This window comes from Mesoplodon densirostris, chromosome 3, assembly GCF_025265405.1.
Source record: "Mesoplodon densirostris isolate mMesDen1 chromosome 3, mMesDen1 primary haplotype, whole genome shotgun sequence".
Classification (NCBI taxonomy): Eukaryota; Metazoa; Chordata; class Mammalia; order Artiodactyla; family Ziphiidae; genus Mesoplodon; species Mesoplodon densirostris.
In genome coordinates, this window is record NC_082663.1 from 144,737,619 (window position 1) to 144,761,474 (window position 23,856).

The 23,856-nt window shown below is 57.8% G+C and overlaps 2 protein-coding genes across 2 annotated transcripts in view; one reads left to right on the forward strand and one right to left on the reverse strand.

Annotated features, from left to right (window-relative positions):
* TECR (trans-2,3-enoyl-CoA reductase) overlaps nt 1-18,583 on the forward strand; it is a 28,538-nt gene extending 9,955 nt beyond the window's left edge. The window contains exons 2-13 of the mRNA XM_060094078.1: nt 15,478-15,528; nt 16,217-16,268; nt 16,610-16,654; nt 16,750-16,853; nt 16,931-17,046; nt 17,133-17,238; nt 17,357-17,429; nt 17,519-17,562; nt 17,645-17,702; nt 17,785-17,873; nt 18,202-18,247; nt 18,336-18,583. Coding sequence (XP_059950061.1) covers nt 15,478-15,528; nt 16,217-16,268; nt 16,610-16,654; nt 16,750-16,853; nt 16,931-17,046; nt 17,133-17,238; nt 17,357-17,429; nt 17,519-17,562; nt 17,645-17,702; nt 17,785-17,873; nt 18,202-18,247; nt 18,336-18,463 — 912 coding nt within the window. The 3' untranslated portion in view covers nt 18,464-18,583. The remainder of the gene's footprint in view (nt 1-15,477; nt 15,529-16,216; nt 16,269-16,609; nt 16,655-16,749; nt 16,854-16,930; nt 17,047-17,132; nt 17,239-17,356; nt 17,430-17,518; nt 17,563-17,644; nt 17,703-17,784; nt 17,874-18,201; nt 18,248-18,335) is intronic.
* Nucleotides 18,584-18,663: 80 nt separating this feature from the next.
* NDUFB7 (NADH:ubiquinone oxidoreductase subunit B7) lies at nt 18,664-23,332 on the reverse strand. Its single transcript, XM_060092250.1, has 3 exons — nt 23,156-23,332; nt 19,207-19,375; nt 18,664-18,854 (listed from the first exon to the last, which is right to left on the reverse strand). Exons 1-3 carry the CDS (start codon nt 23,265-23,267, stop codon nt 18,722-18,724), a joined length of 414 nt encoding a protein of 137 aa, XP_059948233.1. The 5' UTR covers nt 23,268-23,332; the 3' UTR covers nt 18,664-18,721.
* Nucleotides 23,333-23,856: the final 524 nt, after the last annotated feature.

Here is a 23,856-nt window from a genome sequence, read left to right on the forward strand (position 1 = left end):
CACGGGGAAGGATGTCTTTGTGAAGACTCCGGGACCATTTCCCTGTCTCTGCCAGAGCCAGTAGAGCCGAGTGAGCTGAGACCTGTGGGGTTGGGAGAGGCTCGGAGGGCCTTGGCCTGTGGAGACAACCAAGGGTAGCCTCCTGCACCCTTCTCTCAAGAGCTGCAGCGGAGTATTTTCTCTTAAACTACCTTACCCTTTATAGACGTGGCTAGGCCTGTTAAATATTCCAGAAACCCTGCCCTCCTCTGCCAAAATCCTCTTTCACTTGTTACTACTCTCCTCTCTTTGTCCCAAGACGTGCATGCATTTTTTTCCCTTTGGCATTTTCATGTTCCTTAAGTTGGGATACATCTTTATTTATGTATCCCAACTTATTTATTTATTTAAATTTTATTTCTTTTGTCTGCATTGGGTCTTCGTTGCTGCGCGCGGGCTTTCTCTAGTTGCCGTGAGCGGGGGCTGCTCTTTGTTGCGGTGCTTGGGCTTCTCATAGCGGTGGCTTCTCGTTGCGGAACAAGGGTTCTAGGCACATGGGCTTCAGTAGTTGCGGCACGTGGGCTCAGTAGTTGTGGCTCACGGGCTTAGTTTCTCTGCGGCATGTGGGATCTTCCCAGACCAGGGATCGAACCCGTGTCCCCTGCATTGGTGGGCAGATTCTTAACCACTGCACCACCAGGGAAGTCCCTCTACCTATTTATTTTATGTTGACATATGTGTCGTCCCCCCCCACAAATGGCAGCTTGTTTTGAATCAGTGGCACTTTAGGTCTAGGAATTAGGGTGTCTTTTTCACCGCTTGCCACCTTCATGCTCTAGTCAAAGCCATCAGTGTCTCTGGCCTGCCGTCTCTGCTTCCATGTTTGTCCCCAGCAGCGAGAGGGCTCCTTCTCAAACCAAACCAGGTTGTAGCACTCCAGCAACTTCCCATCACTGGGTGCTCAAACCGAAAGTACTTGTCTTGGCCTCCACTCCAGCTTCCTCCACAGCTGCGTGCCGTCAAGTACGCCATGCTCCAGTCTTTTGATGTTCCTGAGCCCTGCCAAGCTCTGTGCTGCCTCAGGGCTTTTGCACTTTCCTCGGGGAGCCTCATGCTGGCTCAAATCGCATTTCCTTAGAGAGGCCTTTCCTGACCACCTCCTGTGGCCCTCTGGGCTCCCTGCCCAGCTCTTTTCTTCCAGCAACTGGTACACCCTGACCTCATGTTGTGTAACAGATTCTTTGCCCATGTTCCCCTTGAGCGTGAGCAGGCCCAGTCGGGGGGGCTTGGCCATTGTATCCCAGCACCTGGATCACTGCCCAGCATGCTGCTGTCACACCCAGGTCTTTCTGTTCATCATCGAGCCCAGCCCCTAGCACAGGCCTGGCATATCAAGGGCTCGGTTTGCTCAGCACATGAAGAACAGGAACTTCTCAGTCAGCAGAAAAGGCTCTTGGGGGGTTCCAGATGACCTCCACGCGTGGTTGAGTCCTTTGCAGGTCTCTGTGTAGCAAGCACATCCTAGCTGTCCTTGGGCACCGGACACTGTTTCCAGGGCTCTGAGTTTCCTGGCCTGGGCCCGGCGTCTCCGAGGAGCACAGGGAACAGGATTGCTGTGCAGTAGGTGGCTGCAGCCATCCTTGGGTAGAGCCCTCTGGCTTATGTACTAGAAGGTTTGATGGGCTTGCTCAAAGCTCCTCTGGGCCATGTAGAGCCTTGGAAGACGGGCAGTGCCTGGGCCTGAGACTGGACTGGGAGGTGGGGTCTGGGTCTCCCACCCTGACTGGGTAATGCCTGCCACGCTCTATGCTCTTGGGGACCTGCATGGGGGTGAGCAAGTGAGCAACACCAGGCCTTGGGGACCAGGTCCTGTTGCCAGTCCCTGGGACCAGGTCCCAAGTCACTGCTTTCAGAAAAACAGTGGAGTGGTGCCTAATGGGCTGGTCAGCTGGAAGATCCTTGCAGATATTTTTGATACTAGATCACTGTGAGACTTTGGGCCAGTAACTCGGAAGGAGTTCCCAGAATTGGGATTTTTATTTTTTGCTTTAACAAAACTCTGTCCATTCTCATCTGTTTATTTATGTGAACTGGGTTTCTTAGTGTTTACTTTAAAAAAAAGAAAATAAAGAAATGTCAGAGTAAAAGCTGTAGCTCATTCTAGCAATAAGAAATATTCACCTTGGCTACATGAATTAATTGCGAAAAAGGGTGCCTCCATCCCGTTGAGAGAGGCAGTGCCAATAACTTACTGTTTATGGTTAATGTTTAGTAACAGTTGTTGATGATTTATGATGTATGTTTATGATGTATGTTTAGCTGATATTGTAATGATAACTCATCCTGAAGGATGTTCTCTTTACACTTAGAGCCTTAGGTCCTGAAAATGTTTTTTTTTTTTTCTGAAAATGTTTTTAAGAAATTTAATTTCAATATGAGGAATAGGTAGGATGCTCAGTAGTAACCTTCAATCACAAGCATGTATTTGGATAAAATTCCATGGGGGAGGGGAACAGGAACAGAATTCAACTTGAAGGCAAAAAAGGAGCAAATATTAAAGAGCTTGTGTATAGCTTTTTCCTTTTAAAGGAATGATGGTAGGTATGATATTACTCAAGTATTTAGACTCTGGTGAGATTTAACAGAGCCCCGTAAATGTCTACATAAAATTTGCAATATCTACAGTTGGCCAGAAGTGACATCTTTTGCAACTATTCAAGCTCAGGTAAAAAATATTAGGTGTTGGGCTTCCCTGGTGGAGCAGTGGTTGAGAGTCCGCCTGCCGATGCAGGGGACGCGGGTTCGTGCCCCGGTCTGGGAAGATCCCACATGCCACGGAGCGGCTGGGCTCGTGAGCCATGGCCACTGAGCCTGCGCGTCCGGAGCCTGTGCTCCGCAACGGGAGAGGCCACAGCAGTGAGAGGCCCGCGTACCGCAAAAAAAAAAAAAAAAAAAAAAAATTAGGTGTCAACTTAAAAATCTTTTTTTTGTGGGGGGACATGCAATTTGCAAAATTATTTTAGGGATACCTGAGCAAAAAGGGTTCGAAGAGCACTGAGTTTGCTTGCTTACAGATGTTTTCATGGGATCCCAGGGAGGAGGAGTGGTGTTTTTCAGTGAGCTGGATCTCTTTGGGGATGTTCAGTGGGCATTTCAGACTCAACATGTCCAAAACTGAGGCTGGATTCCCCACCACCAACCTGTGCTGCCCCCCAACCCCTGCCGGTTAATGGCAGTTCCAGTCTTCTCATCACCAGGCCCCAGGCTGTTTGACTCAGCTCTTTCCCTCACGCCTCCTGTCCAGAAGTCAGCAAATCCTGTATCTCTTGCTTCAGAACACATGTGGCAGACAACCACTTCTTATCAGTACTGCTGCCATCACCTGGCCCGGGCCAGGGATTGGCAGGCTTTACCCGTGAAGGCCCAGATGATAAATATCTTAGGCTTTGCAGGCCCTACAATCTCTGTGACAGCTTCTCAACTCTGCCACTGTCACAAAAGCAGCCCTAGACAGTATGTCAACCAGTGAGCATGACCGTGTTCCAATGCAACTTTGTTTGCGGATGCTGAAATTTGAATTCTGTATGATTCCTAGGTGCCATAAAATAGGCTTCCGATTTTTTCCAACTGTTTAAAAATGTAAAAACCTTTTGTCTTAGCTTGTACAAAAACAGGTGGTGGCCCAGATTTGGCCCGTAGGCCACAGTTTGCTGACCCCTTGGTCTAAGCCATCCTTTTATCTTGATAACTTCTTTTTTAATTTTTTTATTTTTTATTTATTTATTTTTGCGGTATCGGGCATCTCACTGTTGTGGCCTCTCCCGTTGCGGAGCACAGGCTCCGGACGCACAGGCTCAGCGGCCATGGCTCACGGGCCCAGCCGCTCCGCGGCATGTGGGATCGTCCCGGACCGGGGCACGAACCCGTGTCCCCTGCATTAGCAGGCGGACTCTCAACCACTGCGCCACCAGGGAAGCCTGATAACTTCTTTTAAAAAATTTTTTTAAAAAATTATTTATTTATTTATGGCTGCGTTGGGTCTTCATTTCTGTGCGCGGGCTTTTCTCTAGTTGTGGGGAGCGGGGGCTACTCTTCGTTGCGGTGCACGGGCTTCTCATTGTGGTGGCTTCTCTTGTTGCGGAGCACGGGCTCTAGGAGCACAGACTTCAGTAGTTGTGGCTCACGGCCTCTAGAGTGCAGGCTCAGTAGTTGTGGCGCACGGGCTTAGTTGCTCTGTGGCATGTGGGATCTTCCCAGACCAGGGCTCGAACCCGTGTGTTCTGCATTGACAGGTGGATTCTCAACCACTGCGCCACCAGGGAAGCCCCTATCTTGGTAACTTCTTATTGGTGTTCCTGCTTCCATCCTTATTCCCCTATAGTCCAGAGGGATCCTTTAAGGACCCAAGCCAGGTCACATCCCTCCTCTGCCCAGAATCCTCTGTGGCTCCCACCTCACTCAGAGTAGAAGCCACAGTCCTCACCTGGCCCAGGAGACCCTGTATGACCCATCACCTCCCTGCCCTCACCTCCTTCTTTCTTCCTACCCACCCTGCCCCCAGCCACAGGGGCCTTGGCTCTGTTGCTTGAGCACGCCAAGCATGCTGCACCTCAGGGCCTTTGCACAGGCCATTCCTCTGCCCACATGGTCTCAGATCTCTCAACTGCCCTTTCCTTAACTGCCTTCAGGGCTTGGCTCAACATCCCCTGAGGGAGGCCTTTCTTTTTTTTTTTTAAGTCTTTATTGAATTTGTTACAACATTACTTCTGTTTTATGCTTTGGTTTTTTGGCCGCAAGACACGTGGGATCTTAGCTCCCTGACCAGGGATCGAACCTGCACCCCCTGCATTGGAAGGCGAAGTTTTAACCACTGGACCACCAGGGAAGTCCCAGGGAGGCCTTCCTTGACCACTTTACATGAAACTGCCAGCTCCCTTCACCTGTCCCTCCCTGTCCCCTTTTCCCGATTTGTTTTTCCCATGGCACATATCATGTGTGACTATTTTATTGTCTTTGTTCCCTGTGAAAATGTCAGTTCCATATGGGCAAGGATTTTTTTTCTCTCCTTCCAGGGCTGAACTCCCAGAGTCCTTCACAGTGCCTGACATGTAGTAGGTATTCAGTCACTCTTTATGCAGTGAATGAGTGAGCCTCAGTGTCCTCACCTGGAAAAGGGGATTAATAGTAAAGGAGATAATTTGTGTCGAGGACTTGCCTCCCTGCCTGCACGTTGTGAGCATGCAGGAGGTGGTAGCTGCTGCTGCAGGTAGAAGGCTGGCCACCTGGGTCCCAGACTGGGCTCTCTTGCAAGCGGCACTCCCCGCGGTGTAGACTGACCTGCCTGCTGCACCTGGGCTGGGCGTGCTGGGTGTAGGTCGGCCTGGATGAGTGCCTTCTGCTGCTCCGGTCAGCCTGTGTCCTCAGAGCTCAGCCTCACCACCTCTTCCAGCTTTGAAAGTGCCTTCCTGCCCAGAGATGGAGAGAGACCAGATGTGGTCACCAACCTTGACCCGGCCAGTGGTGCAGGGATGCAGATCAGGGCCATCTTCCGGGGGTCTGGGGCTAGGGGCAGCCCTGGAGGAAAAGCGTTCAGTTCTAAGGAGGAAAAGCAGGCAGGGCTCTGCCCCTGGAGCTTGTAACTCATGTGTCCTTGGGGCTCCTGAGCCGCGGCTGCCTTGTCTGTAAAGCGGGGTAACAATGCAAACCTAGCAGGCCAGCATGAGCTGGGGGAGGCTGGCTGCTGGCACCCTGCTTGCTGGTGCTGGGGAAGGGAGCAGGGAAGGGGTAGAGAGCGACCAGGGGGGTTGGCTGAGGCTCCACTGGAAGGGTCTGGGAGGGCACGTCAGTCAGTGTCAGTCAGCTGTGCTAAGGGTTTTGGGCGTCATCCAAAGGGCAGGACCCTGTTTGAGGAAGGCAGTCCGGGTTGAGTTGGCCGCCTCCATCTGTCACCTGGGAGCTTTCGAAGCTGTGGATGCCTGGCCCTCCATCAGAGATCCCGATTTCCTTGTCTGAGTTGTCCAGGCCAGGGCTCTTCCGGTGGGTTTCATAAGCAGGCAGGGTTCAGGACCACTAGGCGCGGTTCTTAGCCACATCCGCCACGGGAATCATCTCTGTCAGGTCCTCTTACAAACATTCGCATTTACCGGATGGAGAAAACAGGGCTCAGGCAGGGAGGTTGGTCTGACTTTGGCCTCTGCAGCACTGCCTCTTGCTCAGTGTTGGGGAGCCCCCCACCCCTATGGCATTGGTTTTCCAGGTTCATTGGTGGCTTTAGCCTGGGGCAGGACACCATGCAGGAAGTGTCGAGAGAGCTGCTGATCTTGCCTGAGCCCCTCTGGGTGGTATCGGGGTGACAGGCCTTTCACCCTTGGTATGGCCTGACTCTGCTGGGGCCAAGGGAGGCTGGGGCCGGGGGACAAGCAGGCTCAGCCTCCCAAGGGCGCTCCTTGTGGAGGTGACATGTTCTGCATTGTCCAGACCTCTGGAGACTAGGTGTGCTGGAGTTGTAATGTCAGGGAAGTTGAGGGGGGGCTGCCTTCCAGATAATTGGGTCCAGGCTTAGTTCCTCCTTGTTTTCTGTTAGCATTTGGCCCTGTTCTCCAGAGTGGAGGAGGTATTGCTTTGTGATGCTGAGCAATGAGAGTCTTTGGGCCCAGGTAGGGGGGCGCGGTGCTGGCTCTGGTACTTCTTTGGGCTACGTGCCTTGGGCAAGGGCCCCCTGGTTTCCGAGCCCTGGTTTTCTGAGCCACCTAACTGGAGTCACAGTCCTTAGCTTACAGGCGCAGGTGAGGCTAGGTGAGTTGTGCAGGTAAAGGTCTTAGCACAGTTCTTGGCACAAAGTAAGCATCTGACAGACGATACTAGTGACGGCCCTTCCAATGGAATAGGCCCTTGCAGCACAGCTCTGTCCAGGACAGCGCCCCCTGGAGGCCCCATCGGCTGGTAACTGCCCAGGGAGGTGCGTGGGCTGTGGGCACCAGCAAACAGCTGGTCAAAGAGCATGGCCCTCTCAGGCCCAAGACCCAGAGTCCTGCTGTTTTGGCCCAGCATCTCCTTCATCTTGGGCCTTCTGTGGTCACAGCAACCAGCCGGGGCACCCGAGCACCGGAAGAATGTCTTTCAAGGCTGGATGCTACTGGGCTGCCTGGGGCTCTGCCAGCTTCTCCTGGCCCCGGATCCCAGAGCCTAGGGACATTGGCATTCAGACCCTGCCACTTCTCCTCTGGCTACCAGGGGTGGGAGGCAGGAGCCAGCTGGTTGAGGACCTGGGAGTGGGTGGTCAGTCTCTCTCTGCCCTTTCTACCCTGGGCAACATTCCCCCACCCCCCAACCACTGTGGCACCTCAGGGAGGCTGTGCAATCCCCCCAGGAGAAATGGGATCATGAGTGAGGCCACTGGGGAAGGAGGTATTTCTGGCCGAGCAGGTGTGGCCTGTGCTGGCGTCCTGGCAGGTCTTTTCAGCTGCCCTGGCATGAGTAGTGTGACTTCGATATTTCTGGAAAGTGGAAGGGAGAGGGAGCCGAAAGTGCTGAGCCGCTGAGTGTAGGTGAACATGCTCAAGCCTCTGCATTTGTGAAGTGGGTGAGCCAGTCTGGCAAGTGCTGCTCAAGGCCAGGCCTCCGTCCTCTGGGTGTGGCAGCCCTTGTGCCCCGTGTGGGCGCTCTGGGGGCCGAGAGTGCCCGGGTTGGCCGGCTGATGGACCTGTTGGGCCCTCTGCATCTTTGCCTGGAGTTCTAGGTTGCACCGAGCAGGGCTTGCACCCTCAGCTAGGCCTCTTGTGCGCCCACCTTGGGAGATGTCACCCACCAGAGCCCACACTCCCCTGCAGGTACTGACTGGGTTGTGCCAGGCTGCCCAGCACAAGGCATCCTGGTCGAAGAGCCCTTTTCTGGCAGGCAGACCCCATGGGGTCCCAGCGAGCCTGCTCTAGGCAGGGTGTGCTGTACTGCACCCTCACTGCATGGGGGCCTCTGCGGGGCGCGCTGGCTGGGGGTGCAGCCCCAGAGGCTGGTGTGTGGTGGGGATCTGGGCTCAGGAGTTTACTGCTGCGTGAGCTGGGTGCACTCCTAACCCCTTGGAACTCAGCTTCCCCATCTGTGAAATGGAGTTAATGGCTCCAGCTCCCTCGGCTGCCATGGGGATTGAAAGGAGAGGGTGAGGAGAGGCATTTGGGAAGCAGCTGCGGTTGTAACCCATACCCATTGGGCAGGTTCCATCTTAGGACGCACGGAAGCGGGAGGTGATGAGGGTGACCAGGAGGCCAAGCTCTCAGGCCTGTGCCCGCCCCTGTCCCAGGCCCGGGGATGTAGACTCTGCCATGAGGCCACTGGGTCTTGTTTACAGGCGGGAGGGGCCTGAGGAACACTGGGCCTGGCTGTGTTTATGAAAATGGGGAAACTGAAGCTTGAGAGGGGCCCAGGCTCCTGGCTTGGGAGGCTTTCTGGGCACTGGTGCCTGGGCCCCGGGTGCCCCGCCTGTGCAGCAGCTCCCACAGGGTAGAGCAGCAGTTGCAAACTTCCAGCCTGGGCTCAGGCGGTGCCTGCCTTTCCTGCTGCCCTCCTACTTGGTGCTTCTCTCTTCTGAGGCTCAGGTCAGAACCTCAGACCCACCCCCACCCCCCATCCCCACATCCACTTCTCACCCCCTCCATGGCCATCTCCCTACTCCTGCCCTCATCATTGCTTCTGCCCTGGTCTCTCACTTCCCACGGGGGTGCCTAGGAACAGCTGAGTCAGGTCACATCCTTCCTCTGCTCAAGAACCCTCCATGGCTCCCACCTCACTCAGCGTAAAAGCCAGAGTCCTCCCTGTGGCCCACAATCCCCTGCAAGATCTGCCCCATCACTTCCCTGTTTGTGTCTTCCCGCTCACCCCCTCCACACTCTGCTCCTGCCACAGTGGTCTGCTGCTTAAACATGCCAGGCACAGTCCAGTCTCGGCCTTTGCAGTGGCTGTTCCCTCTGCCTGGAACGCATTTCCCCTGGATGTATGCGTGACGTGTTCCCTCAGTTCCACTGGCCTTTGTTTAGATGCCCCTTCCTCAGGGAGGCCTTCCTTGACCACTCTGTCTAAAATGGCCATACTCCCCCACCCCACCCCTGCCACCTTTCTCTTTTTGTCTCCACAACTCTTGGTGCAAAACCTGCCGCTATTTATTGTGTGTCCCTACCCACCCCCAGCCCACGCCTGGGATGCAGCTTCTGTGAAGGCAGGGGTTTGTTCACTGCAGTGCCCAGGGGAAGAGGGGAGGAAGGAAAGGATGAGTGAATTAAGGAAGGAGTGTGAGGCAGTGGCTCCCGAGGCCTCTTGGCTGGTGACTGGCAGAGCCAGAGTTAGCGTTCACTCTCTTGATCCCATCCTGCACCGGATGTGCCCGGTTCATTCACCTGGAGCTCCAGCTGCTGTGCACACCCTTCCAGCTGGTGGGAGCAGAGGCCGCGGCCACAAGGGGGCAGTGGAGAGCGGGGCAGTCTCGCGGCTGCCACCTCGGCTGTGGTGGTGATGAACTACAGTAGGGACAATCGTCGCAGCCCAGCCTCTGCCATCCGCACGTGTCTTGCTATTGTTAGGGTTCAGGCTCACTGTCGTCAGCTCCTTGCACCACCTCTCTGACCTTCATGTGGTTGGGCCCTTTCATGATCGTGGTGAGGACTTGGGGAGGAGGGGCCTGGCTCCCTGTGTGTCTGCCACTTCTATTTTGCTAGTATCGGTCTGATAACATTTATTCTTTATAAGAATTATTCTAGGGGCTTCCCTGGTGGCGCAGTGGTTGAGAGTCCGCCTGCCGATGCAGGGGACACAGGTTCGTGCCCCGGTCCGGGAAGATCCCACATGCCGCGGAGTGGCTGGGCCCATGAGCCATGGCCGCTGAGCCTGTGCTCTGCAACGGGAGAGGCCACAACAGTGAGAGGCCCGTGTATCGCAAAAAAAAAAAAGAATTATTCTAGACTGGACATGTTTGTGTACTTTCTCAGGAAGGCCTTCCCTGACCACTCTGTCTAAAATGGCCATCCTCCCAACTCCTGACCCCCCGCCCCCCATTCTCTGTTTTTCCCCACAATTCTTGGTGCAGAACATGCCACTGTTCTCTGTTCCGGCACCCCCTGTGCACTAGCACCCCGCGCCCCGGACCTCACACAGGCCAGAATGGTGGTTGTTATTATCTGTAAATCTTACAGTAACCCTGTGAGATAGCAGGTGGGGGCAGCCCACTTTGTAGATAAGGAAATGGAGGCTCAGAGAGGTTGGGTTACTCGTCCAGGGCCACACAGCCAGGAAATAGGTGAGTCTTTTTGACCTCAGAGCCTCCTTGTGAGGGGCCGCTGTGCCTGTGTTGCTGCCGCCTCCAAGGGCCCAGGGTGTGTGGAGCCTGTCAGTGTGGAGCCCCTTCTGTGTTGGGGATGCTGGTGAAGAAAGACAGGGTTCCATAGGAGCCAGAGCTGGCCTATCAGTGACCCTTTGCGTTGGTGAGCGGTGGCCCCCTCCTTGGAGGAGGGTCTGGCAGCCAGAATGCTGGGCTGCACAGGGTCACCGGAGCTGGGCGGGTGTGTCTGCAGGCCTCACAGAAGCTTCCCTGGAGCGAGGCCACCGGCCCAGGCTAGGGAAAGCCCCCCTGCAGCAGCTCCTGCACTGGGGCGCCCACCTCTGCTCTGGGTTCTGGTGTGGTGGGCAGGCCCCCATCCCCCCAAGTGTGAAGGAGGAGTGAGGGAAAGGCCTTGGCTCACAGGGTGGTGGGGAGGGGGCTTTGAGGCAAGGTGCCTACGTGACCTTGGGCAAGGTGCCTCCCCGAGGTGCTTATGGAGAACAGCTCCTCGCCAGGCTCTGTTCTGGGTGCTGGGAAGTGACTGAGGACAGGACAGTCCCTGCCCTCTGGAGCTGACCATCCAGTGGGAGGCAGACAGTAAATGTCTGGGTTGCTATTTTAAGTTGACAGTCAGGAAGGGCCTCACTGACAAGGTTAGGGAGGAGCCCTGTGGGGTCTGGGGGAGAGCGATTCAGGCAGTGAGAACAGCATGTGCAAAGGCCCTGAGCCTCTCCTACTTTTTTTTTTTTTTTTTTTACGGTATGCGGGCCTCTCACTGTTGTGGCCTCTCCCACTGCGCCGCGCAGGCTCAGGGGCCATGGCTCACGGGCCCAGCCGCTCCGCAGTACGTGGGATCCTCCCAGACCGGGGCACGAACCCGTGTCCCCTGCATCGGCAGGCGGACCGTCAACCACTGCACCACCAGGGAAGCCCTCTCCTACTCTTGAGCCCTGGTTTTCTCATCTGCCACGTAGGGACCATCCCAGGAGCCTTGTCTACCTGAGGCTCTGGGCAACCATGCTAGCTTGAAACAGGTGCTCAGAAAGTGGGCACCCCTCTTTCTACTATGGCTACCTGGATCAGCAGCATCTTTATTTCCATGAAGGCAGTGATGCCTGTGGGCCCTGCTGCCTGTCAGTGGCTCTGGGTACTCCCCTCTGGGTGGGGTAGGGCTGCAGCCTGCAGGGTGGGCTGTGCCCTGCCCCTTGTCCGGCCCTCCCCTCTCCCCACCAGCCCTGACCTCCTGCTGCCATGAGTTGCCCTTGGCTGGGCCCCGGAATCTGGGGCCTCTGGGTGAGAATTCCTCCTGGGCTGGGGAACTGTCATCATAGAGCCACCCTCCTGTGCCCCAGGCCAGGGCTCCTGCCTGTCCTTGCCCTCTGTCTGGCCACTGTGCCTGAGGCTTTGGGGCCACACCCCCTGCCTGTGGCCAGTGCCCAGACTTCAGGTCAGTGACACCCTCACGGGCTTTGCTTCATTCATCCTTTGAACATATCACCGCCCCCTTGTCCCCCCAGCCCCTTCCCTCCATGGGGACAGGAAGAGCTGCCCCCGGCTCCTTCAGGAAAGTCCCACCACTCACTCCTCCCCTGCCCCTTGCCTGCCTTCTCTCCGGGGTAGGGCCTGAGCCTGCCGCCTCCCCTTCTGTGCTCAGGACCCCTGCCTGGGGCTCTGCCCAGTGGCCACCTGTGCCCCTCACCCCAGTCCTGGGCCTATCCTGCCCCCCCCCCCAGGCTGGCCTCAGGCCTGGGCAGGCTCAGGGGTGTGTGTGTGTGTGTGTGTGACAAGCGTAGGGGGCGGGAGTGTGCTGGGGCGCAGAGCAGGGGGTGGGGAGTAGGGGGTAAGCTCAGGGACTGCAGATTGGGAAGTGCGTGATGGGCTCCCCCATGTTGAGGCCCTCATCGGGTGGGGTGGAGGTGTGGGTAGCCTCTGCTGCTCCCTGACCCTGGACCTTTTCTCTTTATGGGTAATTGGGACCGGTTTGCTAGCCCTGCCCTTAAAAAAAGATGATTTATTGAGGTAAAAGTCACATGACGTACAATTAGCCATTTACAAGTGAATTTAATTCAGTGTTGTGCAACCACCGTCTCTGTCTAGTTCCACAACTTTTTCATCACCCCAAAAGGAGACCCGGTCCCCATTAGTTGACACTCCCATTTCCCCTCGCCCCATCCTTGGCAGCCACCAGTCTGCCTTCTGTCTCCTTCCATTTACCTATTCTGGGCATTTCACGTAAACATGTGACCGCTTTGTACCTGGCTTCTCTCACCTGATAAATATATATATACATATATATATATTATTTTATTTTATTTTTATTTTTAAAAATTTTAAAAATTTTTTTATTTTTTTTTCTTCCCACTTGGCTTTTAAAATTTTAAAATTTTACTTTTCTGAAATAATTAGAGAGGCACAGGCAGTTGTACGATGGTAGAGAGGTCCTGTGGCTCCCCCGCACTGCATCCCCACCCCCCTGCCCTGCCCAGGGCCTTTCAGACCTCTCCTGCGGTGGAGATTTGGGGACAGGAAATGGGAAATGAGGACCAAACCTGTCACAGTGGCCTTGAGCTGGGGCAGCCCACTCCCCAGTGGCCCCGGGGCCTTGAGTGCCGCCGCACCGGCCGGGCTTACCTCTGTGAGGGCGCCGCTGCTCCTCTGCGGCCTCGGGCTGGCCTGGGTGTGTTGGTGGCGGTGGCAGCCGTAGCAGCTGCAGCGGTGGCTGCTGGGAGGGTGGCCCCTGTCCCAGCCGCCCTCTCCCGCTGCCCAGCTTCCTTTCCCAGCAGCCAGTCGGGGCCCCGACGTCCCATACTCTCCTCCTGGGTCCTGGTCTGGTGCCCAGGTTGTGGGGAGACGGTAGGGTTTCAGCCCTCCCCCAGCAGCTGGCCGGCAGGGAGAGGGGCTGGTTGTATTTTAAGCTGTTGAGTGGTTCAGCAGGAACTCGGAGGCCTGCTCTCCTAGTAGACGTGGTGCAGCCTTCCTGCGGACCACACGAGCTCCGAAGGCATGTGGGCACTGCCCGCCTGGGACCCAGGAACTATTAATATACCTGCAGCCACAGGGCAGCAGGCCCTTTGCCTGCTCGGGGCCGTGCTATCCTCGCCCTTTTGGGCACATTCTGCCTGTACCCCTCCCCTCTTCCAAGAGGCCCCTTGGTGGGGCCAGACACTCGGGGCAGTGTGAGCAGCGCCCTCTTTCTGGCCCTTCTGTCTGGCCTTGTTATCCCCATGACTCAGAGGGGTTCAGTAACCTGCCCCGCAAGGCCACGTGGCCACGCAGAGCCCCCAGTTGACAGCAGGCGCACTCTTTAGCGTGGTAACAGTAGCATCAGACAGGAATTCTTGGGCTCTGGGCTCTCTCCTGCCCTCCGTCCATGACGTGGGGTGGGTAGAGCATAGGTGGGCAAACAGGCCAGTGTGCTGCAGCGACCCCCTGGCCAGTAGGGGAGCCGGGATCTGAACCCAGGCCCATCCCCTTCCCTTCATCGCAGGCCCTCAGGGTCTCCTCAAGTCTGTCTTCACAGCCTGAGGTTTGGGGGCACTTCCCATCTGTCAGGTACCACGCCAGCCCCTCGAGGTACACACTTTCCTACCTGCCTCCGGCCTGAGGCTCAGAGAGAAGTGACAGCCCCAGAGTCACCCAGTGACAGCGTGGCAGGGCCGGATTCAGTCCTGTGTGCTGCCCACCATGCCCCCTGCCTCTCCCACTGGTGGTGGAGTGTGTGTGAGGGGAGCCCTTTCCCCCTGGGGGGCGTGGCCCTAGGTGGGTGGGCATGCCCTCAGAGAGCCCTGTCTGGGGCCCTGCCCTGGGGTTCTAAGATCTGCCCCTTTTCTCCATGCTGCCTCTGACTGAGGGCCTGCCAGGCGGGAAGGGTCCTCAGCACCTGCTGCCCAGTGGCCGACTTGGGGTCAGACCCAGCCCTGCCTGCCATGTCCCCATGTCTAATAAGATCTGCATCAAGCCCTACACTGGGGCCCTCAGGCCTACGTGGTGGGCTCGGGCCCTACTGGGCCTCACTCCAGCTCCACCAGCAGTTCACACCATTCACAACTGGCCCGGGTGCCTTCTCAGACCCGCTTAGAATGGGTGGGTCACATCCCCCTGGGGGCTCCCTCCCTCCCAGCACTGCCCCTTTGCACCGCCGGTCCCACCACTGCCTGGGGCTCAGGGAGAGTGGAGTTGGGGGGGGTGCTCAGGCTGTCTGCCCTGGGCTTTGCGGGGCTCAGGGCCTGGACGAGGGTGCTATGTTGGGCTGACATGGTGGGAAGACTGCCCTGGAGGTGGTCTTGAACAAGGCCTGGGTGGACCTAGTGAGAAATGGGTGGAGAGGGAGGCTGGGGAGGTGTGAGCCAAGGTCCTGGCCTAGGCTGGGGGCGCTTGCTGGAAACTTCCTGGTTTCCTGACCGTTTCCACACTTAGAGAGAGGCTCTCTGCACCAATAACGCCGGAATCTGTCACCTCCCTGGGAACACAAATGCACAAGGAGAATAATCCAGAGTGTCTCTTACAGCTCAGAAGGGGAAATGGATGATCTATCTCGCAGATTCTCAAAATAGCTGGGATTTCTCCAAGCCCAGTGAACTCTGCGGGCCTGAGCTGGGGCCTGGGCGGCCCGTTGGCCTCTCACCCTACTCCTGGTGACTGGCCCTTGCTCTGCACTGGGCAGGGAGGCCAGGGGGCGCCTCCATTGCTGTTCTGGGGATCTCCCTTCCCCCCGTGCTGTTGGGGGTCCATGTCCACTCGAAAGCCTTACAGTCAGGGCAACTCAGCCCTTGGAGGGCTGCCCCCAGGTCCCCTCTCCCAGGAGGTCTGTGGTGTGGCTCCTGGGGGGGGGCTCAGTGTGGGGCAGTTTTATATTTAGTTGGGCCGTGGCTGTTGGGCCACTCGGGTTACATCTGCACAGAAGCCGGCGGAGCCAAGGCAGGCACGGGCTCCCTTCCAGCACCGCGGCAGAATATGATCTCGCCGGCCCGGCCCAGAGCACTTCGCGTGGGGAGGTCTGTGGTGGGGGTTGACGGCCGGCAGCTGGGGCCTCTGGCTGCAGCGGGCAGAGCGGGGCAGGCATGGACCTGAGCGTGAGCGTGGTGGCCCGGGAGACCAGCCAGGGCCTTGGCCCCGTCTTTGGCCTCAATGGCCTCCCCCGGCCCATGCCCCACAAGACGATCAAGAAACCTAAAAAGGCCGTTCTCTTCTTCGAGGTGGAGATTCTGGACGCAAAGACCCGGGAGAAGCTGTGCTTCCTGGACAAGGTAGGACCGTGGTGCAGACTGTGCTGGCCTGAGGGTGCTGGGCCTGCGACCTACCCCTTCCTGGGCTCCTGGCCCCCAGGGAGATGGGAGTGCCCCTCCACCTGGGTCCTGACACCCAGCCCCTGCCCTTCAGGGTGTGCAGGAGGGGTACTGTCCCTGGGCCTGCCCCAGCCAGCTTGCTCCTCAGGGTAGATAGAGCACCCTGGCCCTTGGGTGTGGTCGGGAGCTGGCCTCCCAGTGTGAGAAGGAGGTGAAGCAGCCTCTGTGGACCCTGCACGGCTCTGGGGCCTGGGAAGGAGGTGGAGTCCTGAGACCGGCTCCACTCCGAGGCGAGGCCAGGCCAGGGGAAGGGGTTTGTCCCATCCCAGGGAGGTCTGGAACAGGTTGAGGGCCGTTACTCTGGGGGGAGTTGTGGCTGGGGGTGGAGAGGAGAGGCGAAGTGGGCCTGGCTTCCCATGCTCAAACCATCTCCCAGCCAGTCCAGGGGTGACCTGGCTGCCTGGTTAAAATGGCCCTCAGGCCCATGGCTACCTTGTCGGCTACATGGGTTGGGGGGCCTGGTCCCCAACCCTCCCGCCTCCCATGGCAGTTGCCTAGGACCCCAGTCCATCCCACCTCACCAAGAGGGATTCTGGGTCCCGGGCTCCCCGCCCACGGCTTACTGGTCCCTGGCCTGTGTTTCCCTCAGGTGGAGCCCCAAGCCACCATTGCCGAGATCAAGAACCTTTTCACCAAGAGCCGTAAGTCCAGGGCCCAGCCACACTGCCCCCGCGACCCCTCTGGGCAGGGGCCTCTAGGTAGGACCCTGTCCTACATGCCTCTCCCTCAAGGGCCTGCAGAGATGCGCCCCCAGTGTGGCCCAGGCTTCTCTGGGCTTGCCTGGGGCACCCGCCCCCGTGTGGCCATCAACAGGAACGCCCTTGCTGGGCTTTGGGGAAGGACAGCATCCCGCTTTGCCTGCTCTTCCGGTCTGTGTCCTGGAGCCACACAAACTTCAGAGATCTTGCCCGGGGGCCAGAGGAGCTGTAGGGACCCCGGGCCCCACCAGGCTGTGCGCTGTGACACCCTACTCTCCCTACAGATCCACAGTGGTACCCCGCCCGCCAGTCCCTCCGCCTGGACCCCAGTGAGTACAGCTGTCTGCTTGGCTGCCCCTGGGCTCCTGGGTGGCCCTGGGCGAAGGCCCAGGCAGGCCCTGAGCCCTGGCCCGACTCTCCGCAGAGGGCAAGTCCCTGAAGGATGAGGATGTTCTGCAGAAGCTGCCCGTGGGCACCACGGCCACACTCTACTTCCGGGACCTGGGGGCCCAGATCAGCTGGGTAACGGTGCGTGCAGACCCCCTCTCCCAGCGGCCTCGCCTCCCGTCTGCCGCGTTGGGGTGACTCCCCTCTCCCCTCCCCAGGTCTTCCTGACGGAGTACGCCGGGCCCCTTTTCATCTATCTGCTCTTCTACTTTCGGGTGCCCTTCATCTACGGCCACAAATATGACTTCACGTCCAGTCGGCACACGGTGGTACAGTGAGTGGGGCCGGGTGGGAGGCGGTGGCGGGGGAGGGGAAGGCCTGCTGGACCTGCCCCTGCTGAACTGGCTTCCCCGCCCCCAGCCTTGCCTGCATCTGCCACTCATTCCATTACATCAAGCGCCTGCTGGAGACGCTCTTCGTGCACCGCTTCTCCCACGGCACCATGCCGTTGCGCAACATCTTCAAGGTGAGCCCCCAGCTGCCTGTCCAGGCCCTTCACCCCCGGCCCTACACTCCCTGGTCCCCCTCACCTGGGTCCTGCCCTCCACTGGGCCAGGCTCCATCCCGGCCCTGCTCCCTTTCAGAACTGCACCTACTACTGGGGCTTCGCCGCGTGGATGGCCTATTACATCAACCACCCTCTCTACACACCGCCCAGTAAGTGGCCTCGGACCCTGCTCCCCCCGTGAACACCCCTTCACCCAGGCTCTCCCCTCACAGGCTTCCCCTCTCTGCTTCCTCTTCAGCCTACGGAGCTCAGCAGGTTAAACTGGCGCTCGCCATCTTTGTGGTAAGCGGGCTGGGACGGATGACGGTGCGAGGAGTTTGGGTGGTGGGGTGGGGGCTCCGAGCTGACCCTGCTTCTCTAACAGATCTGCCAGCTCGGCAACTTCTCCATCCACATGGCCCTGCGGGACCTGCGGCCAGCTGGTGAGTGGCCTGCTCCGGGCAGGGGGGATGGCCACCTGGGCAGGCTGAGCCAGCAGGTCTCACTCCTGTCCTGTCCTCCCAGGGTCTAAGACCAGGAAGATCCCATACCCCACCAAGAATCCCTTCACATGGCTCTTCCTGCTGGTGTCCTGCCCCAATTACACCTACGAGGTGAGGGTCTGCCCTCCTCTCCTCTCCCTCCTGGGGCTTGGGGTCCCATGTGGAGGGCTAGCTTCTAGGAGGGGGCGCTGCCTGGCTCCGTGGCTGCTCCTGCAGTTTGAACTTGGAACATTTGGAAACGGAGAGACCGTGGCCTCTATGGGGCCTGGGAGGTGTCCAGCTGGGCTTGTGGCTATTGGGGACTGAGGGGCAGCTTCATCGTGTAGTCCCCCCCTTACTCCAGGCTCCTCTGGCACTGGCGTGTGGTTCCCATCCCCTTACTAGAACAGCTGGGGCTGCCCAGCCCTGCCCGCCCTCACCCTGCCTGCTCTGCCCACAGGTGGGGTCCTGGATTGGCTTTGCCATCATGACACAGTGTCTCCCAGGTGAGCCCGCTGCCCCTTCCCCAGGGGGCCCTGCCTGTCCCTGCTGTATGCAGCCCTCCGTCCCTGACTCCCCTGCTCCACCCCACAGTGGCCCTCTTCTCCCTGGTGGGCTTCACCCAGATGACCATCTGGGCCAAGGGCAAGCACCGCAGCTACCTGAAGGAGTTCCGAGACTACCCGCCCCTGCGCATGCCCATCATCCCCTTCCTGCTCTGAGTGGCACCCCCTCACCCAGGCTCAGCCACGCCAGGCTCGTGGCCCCCCGCCCCAGTGCCATTCTGGGCGAGGACTGGGAACCACTGCTCTCCAGCGTCTGGAATAAAACCTGCCTGCCCAGCTGGACTCAGACTCGGCGGTGTTTCTTTTGGGGCTCGGTTCGGGGATCAGCACACCAAAGAAAGAGGCGGAGCCAGGGATGAGGGCCCTGGAGGCTTTTATTTTTTTGACTGGTCCACAGGGTGGTAGGCGGGGCCACTACAGGGCCACCCCGGGGCCCACGTCGCCGGACCCCTGGCCTCTGGCCATGTCCGCCTCCCTCTGCTCCCGCCTCTTCTTCCGCTGGAGCAGCCGCCGCTCCCGCTCAAACTCCTTCATGCGCCTCACGTAGCTGCAGGCAGAGTACAAGGAGGGAGGGGTAGCCTGGGGAGCTGATGGGACTGGGAGGGGGTCGCAAGTAGGGAAGACCTGCGTGCCTGCGATGTAACTCTGGGGTCTGCCCCCTCCCCTGGGGTGGACACCCGTGGGCCCAGAGCAGGAGCTGGGCCTCCCACCTGAACTGGGCGTGGCCGCTCCTGTAGGCACCTCAAAGCAGCCCGCCCCACCCCACAGCCCCTTTGGGATTCCTCTCTACTGAGGCAGGGCCTGGCTAGAAGCTCAGTGCTAGTTTGCTGTCCTTTGCCTCTGGAGCCGCGCACCCAGGGCCGGGCCAGGTGCGGGTTCGGGGCGGGCGTGGGGCTCACTCGAGGTGCTCGCAGTAGTCCCAGTCGTGCTGCTCGTGCTTGCAGGCCAGGAAGTTGGGGAAGCTGTCGCGCTTGCACTTGAGGAGCCGGATGAGGTAGTGGGCGCAGTAGTCCCGCTGCTGGAGCACCAGCTGTGCGTCGTTCATCTCCTGCTGAGTGGCCACCGTCTCTGCCGGGAGACGGGTGGGGCTCAGCCAGGGCCAAGCAACCCCAGCACTGAGGCCCAGGTGGGCAGGGTCCCTCTCCCGCCATCACCGAGCACCTCAAAATCCACACTAGATTCTTGCCTCCTGTCCCCCTGGGGTCACTCCCCAGACAGCCCCACCCTGCAGAGGTGTGTGTGTGTGTGTGTGTGTCTGCCTGGGGGACCTGGATCCCAGCTCTGTCCTCTCAGTGGAGGCGTAGCGTCTGCCCACCTCATAGCTGAACTAATAATCCTCGTCCTGCTGCCCTACCCACCTGGTAAACCCCAGGGGGATGAAATCAACCTTCACTTCAACTGGGGCCCATTTGGGGGCCGTCAGAAATCGTGGGCACACACCCCAGCGCGCGCCCGCTGTGCTGGTGGTCCTGAGCTCTGTCCCCACCCAGCATGGGGCACACAGGACCTAGCCTTCCTGCATCCTCAAGGGAACCCCCGCCCCCTCTCCAACTTACCCCATCTTTCCTGGTCCTAGATGCTCCTCCTTTCTCGAACATTCCTTCCTGTGGCCCCCCTCTCTGCCACACCCTCCCCAGGTTTCCTCCCATCACTATGGTTGTCCAAATATGAAGCTGCCCAAACATTAAGCCTTGGCTTCTGGTGGTTCTTGCTAAGAGCCCTCCGCTCATTCTAATTCATGGCTTCGGTCTCCACCCCGTAGATCGTTGAGCCCCAGGCCTTGTGTCCACCTGCAGCCCCTGATGGTTTCCATGTCAAGGTGGTGCTTCACACGTGATGCTCCAGCATGATGAGTCAGCAGCCAGGATTTATGGAGCACCTACTGTGTGCTAGGTGCTGGGGATATACAAGGGAACATGCCAGGCAAGGATCCCTCCCTGCTCTTGGAGGGAGACACAGAACAAACAGGTAGAGCTAGATGTTGTAGGATGCCTGACAATGCTAAATATTAGGGAGGAAAATAAAACGAGGGAGAGAGAGAGGCAGTGTGGGGAGGTGGGTCAGAACTTTAGATGGAGGATTCCCTCAAAAGGTGGCATATGAAGGTGAGGGAGTGGGTCACATAGACACCCGGGTAAGGCATCCCCAAGAGTGGAACAGCAGGTGCAAAGGCCTTGAAGTGGGAGGACAGGCGGGATGCCCCAGGGGTTTCGGCCTGAGCATGTGGTGGTCAGCGCTGGAGGGGGAGGCACAGGGTTGGTAGGGGAGGTCAGGAGCTCTGTTTCAGGCCTGCTGAGTGCAAGATGCCCGTTAAATGTGGAGCGGAGATGCCAAGCAGGCAGTGAGGTCCATGAGTCGGGGGTTCAGGGTCAAGGCCCAGCTGGAGATAAAAACTCCATCACTGGTGCACAGCAGCCATTTGAAACCAGAGGACTAGCAGAGACCCCCAGGGAGTGGTGGGAGTGGGTGGAGACAGGAGAGACCCACACAGTGGAGCGCCTTGGCATTTACAAGGCAGGGAGGTGGGCGGGAGCTGTGGGGTCTTGGGACCACGTGAAGAGGGGCTCCCAGGAAGTGGCAGCGACCGGCCGTGCCTGCTGCTGCCGTAGTGCAGTTAGACCTGAGAATCTGACAACGGGGCTTTGCAATACAGACGTAGTGAGGGTGGGGAGGAAGCTTGACCACAGCCCTGTCGGTGAAGTGGTGGGGAGGTAGCTGGAGGGGGAGGTGGGGCCAGGAGAGGATTTTTTAATTTTTATTTTAAAAAAGTTTTTTTTAGGGCTTCCCTGGTGGCGCAGTGGTTGCATCTGCCTGCTAATGCAGGGGACACGGGTTCGAGCCCTGGTCTGGGAAGATCCCACATGCCGCGGAGCAGCTAGGCCCGTGAGCCACAACTACTGAGCCTGCACGTCTGGAGCCTGTGCTCCGCAATGAGAGGCCGCGATAGTGAGAGGCTTGTGATGAAGAGTGGACCCCGCTTGGCACAACTAGAGGAAGCCCTCGCACAGAAACGAAGACCGAACACACACACACAAAAAAGAGTAAAACTTCCTAAAAAAATTTTTTTTAAAAAATTTATTTAATTAATTTATTTATTGGCTGTGTCAGGTCTTCGTTGCTGTGTGCGGGCTTCTGATTGCGGGGGCTTCTCGTTGCGGAACACGGGCTTTAGGCGCATGGGCTTCAGTAGTTGTGGCTCGCGGGCTCTAGAGCGCAGGCTCAGTAGCTGTGGCGCATGGGCTTAGTTGCTCCGCGGCATGTGGGATCTTCCCGAACCAGGGCTCGAACCCATGTCCCCTGCATTGGCAGGCGGATTCTTAACCACTGCGCCACCAGGGAAGCCCCAGGAGAGGATTTTACAACAGCAGAAATAACAGTGTATTTGCATGTTGATGGGAAAATCAACCTTGCAAGAGAGGGAGAGTGGTTGGGCGCGGTCCTTGGGTAGGTGAGAGGATGGGATGGAGGGCATCAGAGGGCTCACCTGGAGCAGAGGCTTAGTTAAAGCCGGGGCAGATCATCTGGGCTAACAGGAGAGAAGGTGGAGTCCAGGGTGTGTAGGAAGCAGGGATGAAGGGAGCCCACGAGAGCTCTTTTGGCTGCTTCTGTTTTCTTAAGAGGATACAAAGTGACTAGCTGAAAAGAGGTGCTGGAGTCTGAGACAGAAGGCGTGAAACCATGGTCTAGGAAGGAGCAGGAGAGAGCAAAGGGCCAGGGAATGTGACAGGAAAAGAGCAGCATGAAGAGTCAACTGGGGGAGCAATTGGGAGACCAGTCAGGGAGGATGGGTATTTTTCTCCGATGTTCAGCTGCACAGGGACAGGAGCCACGGAGGAGAGCTGGCTTTAACCAGGGTTCTGGGTAAGCAAGACAGAGGAGGGGATGGGGTGGGCGGCTCTGGGTATTTGCAAAACATTAATGGGAAAGCAGGGTGTGAAGTGGGAAGGACTGACATGATAAGGAGGTGGGGGTGCTGATGGACTGCAGGTTCCAGTGGGGCTGAAGGAACTACAAGGACACCAGAGACACCATAGGACTGTACCTCCCAACATTCTCCTAATTCCACACCTCTCTGCACCACCCCATTCCCTTAGGGGTCTCCCTGTCTCCAAGTCGTCGCCCACCTGGCAGTCAGCGTGACCTTTTGATAAAGCAAATCTGATCGTGTCCCTCCTCTGCTTTGAAGCACTAGCCCTCCCCTGTCCTTGGTCCCAGTGTGGCCAACTCCTCCGCATCTCCCGCAGGCCTCGCTTCCAGTCATAGTCTCCTGAAAGCCCGCCTTGATACTCCCAGGGGCCATCATCAAGATCCGCCAGGTTCCTTTGTCTTCCCTACAGGGCTGTGAGTTCCCCCTTAGTCAGTGCCTGCTGCATCCTCGGTGCTCAACTTGGGACTTGGTCCAGGACTGGCGCTCGATATGCTTGTGATATTAACGAATAAAAAATGCAACGTGTAGGACAGTATGTGCGGCGTGAGCCCCCCTTGTGTTTTCTCTAGCATACCTAAAAATAGTGACATCTGGACAGAGGTACAATAACCACATCCCTTCCGCGATAAACCCTCCCATAGTTCCCCACTCACTCCAGGACTAAGTCCAACTTCTACCGCCTCATTAGGTCCTGTATCGCCACTCTCTTTTGCCCCCGGGCTTTTTGATCAAACAGTCCTCTGCCTGGAATGCCTCCACACTCAGGCAGGGTCACGCGCGCCCTCTGGACTCCTCTGGGCCGAGGTCAGGGCTGAACCCAGACACAGTGCATGACGCTCGAGCCCAGCCGACCCCGGGGTTCAGGGGTTCCGGCGCCCACCCCAAACTCCCGCCGGCCGCGCCTGCGCACTGGGCCTCACCGCGTTCTTTGCGCCCGGGGAAGCCGTAGTCTGGCGGGAAGGTGGGCATCTGCAGGGGGTCGGGCTCCACCGATGCATCGCCCAGGTAGCGCCGGGCCAGGTGCGCCCCCATGGCTGCTGTCGCCGCAGGCAGCCGGGGTCACCCAGCTCCTACCCGGAAGCACTCCTTGCCCAGCGACGGCTTCCGGGTTGCTCAGGCCGCAGCGGTGATCATAGAGATGAACAACTCCGGAGGACTTCAGGTACCTCTGGCTCCACCTGGCGGTTGGGCTGAGATAGTAAGGTGCGCGGCTCCTACTCCGGTGATCGCCAGAGGGGACCTCCCTGCTTCTGGAAATCCATCTGGGCAGGAGAGGGTGGACGGTGCGAGCATGGGTCTTCCTCCCTCCCTCCCTGGGCGCTTCTGATCTCCCGAAGTTAGAGCACAAATGAAAATTATTCTTCTGTCGTGTTTCAAAAAAGTCTTTATTCTAAAACTTTCGAATTTGTCATAAAAAACCCTGCACAGAGCTGATATAATTAGCAAATATCAAAAGTTTAAATATAATTAGTTAAACTAAGTATTTTAATTAAGTTTAATTTAAATAAGCAAATAAAAGTTATTTATAAACTATTTATAAGCTGAGATTTTAAATAAATCCAATTTAATACTTTGTAAAAATAAAACGAGTTGTGATTCTAGTATCCCTGTAGTTGCCCCT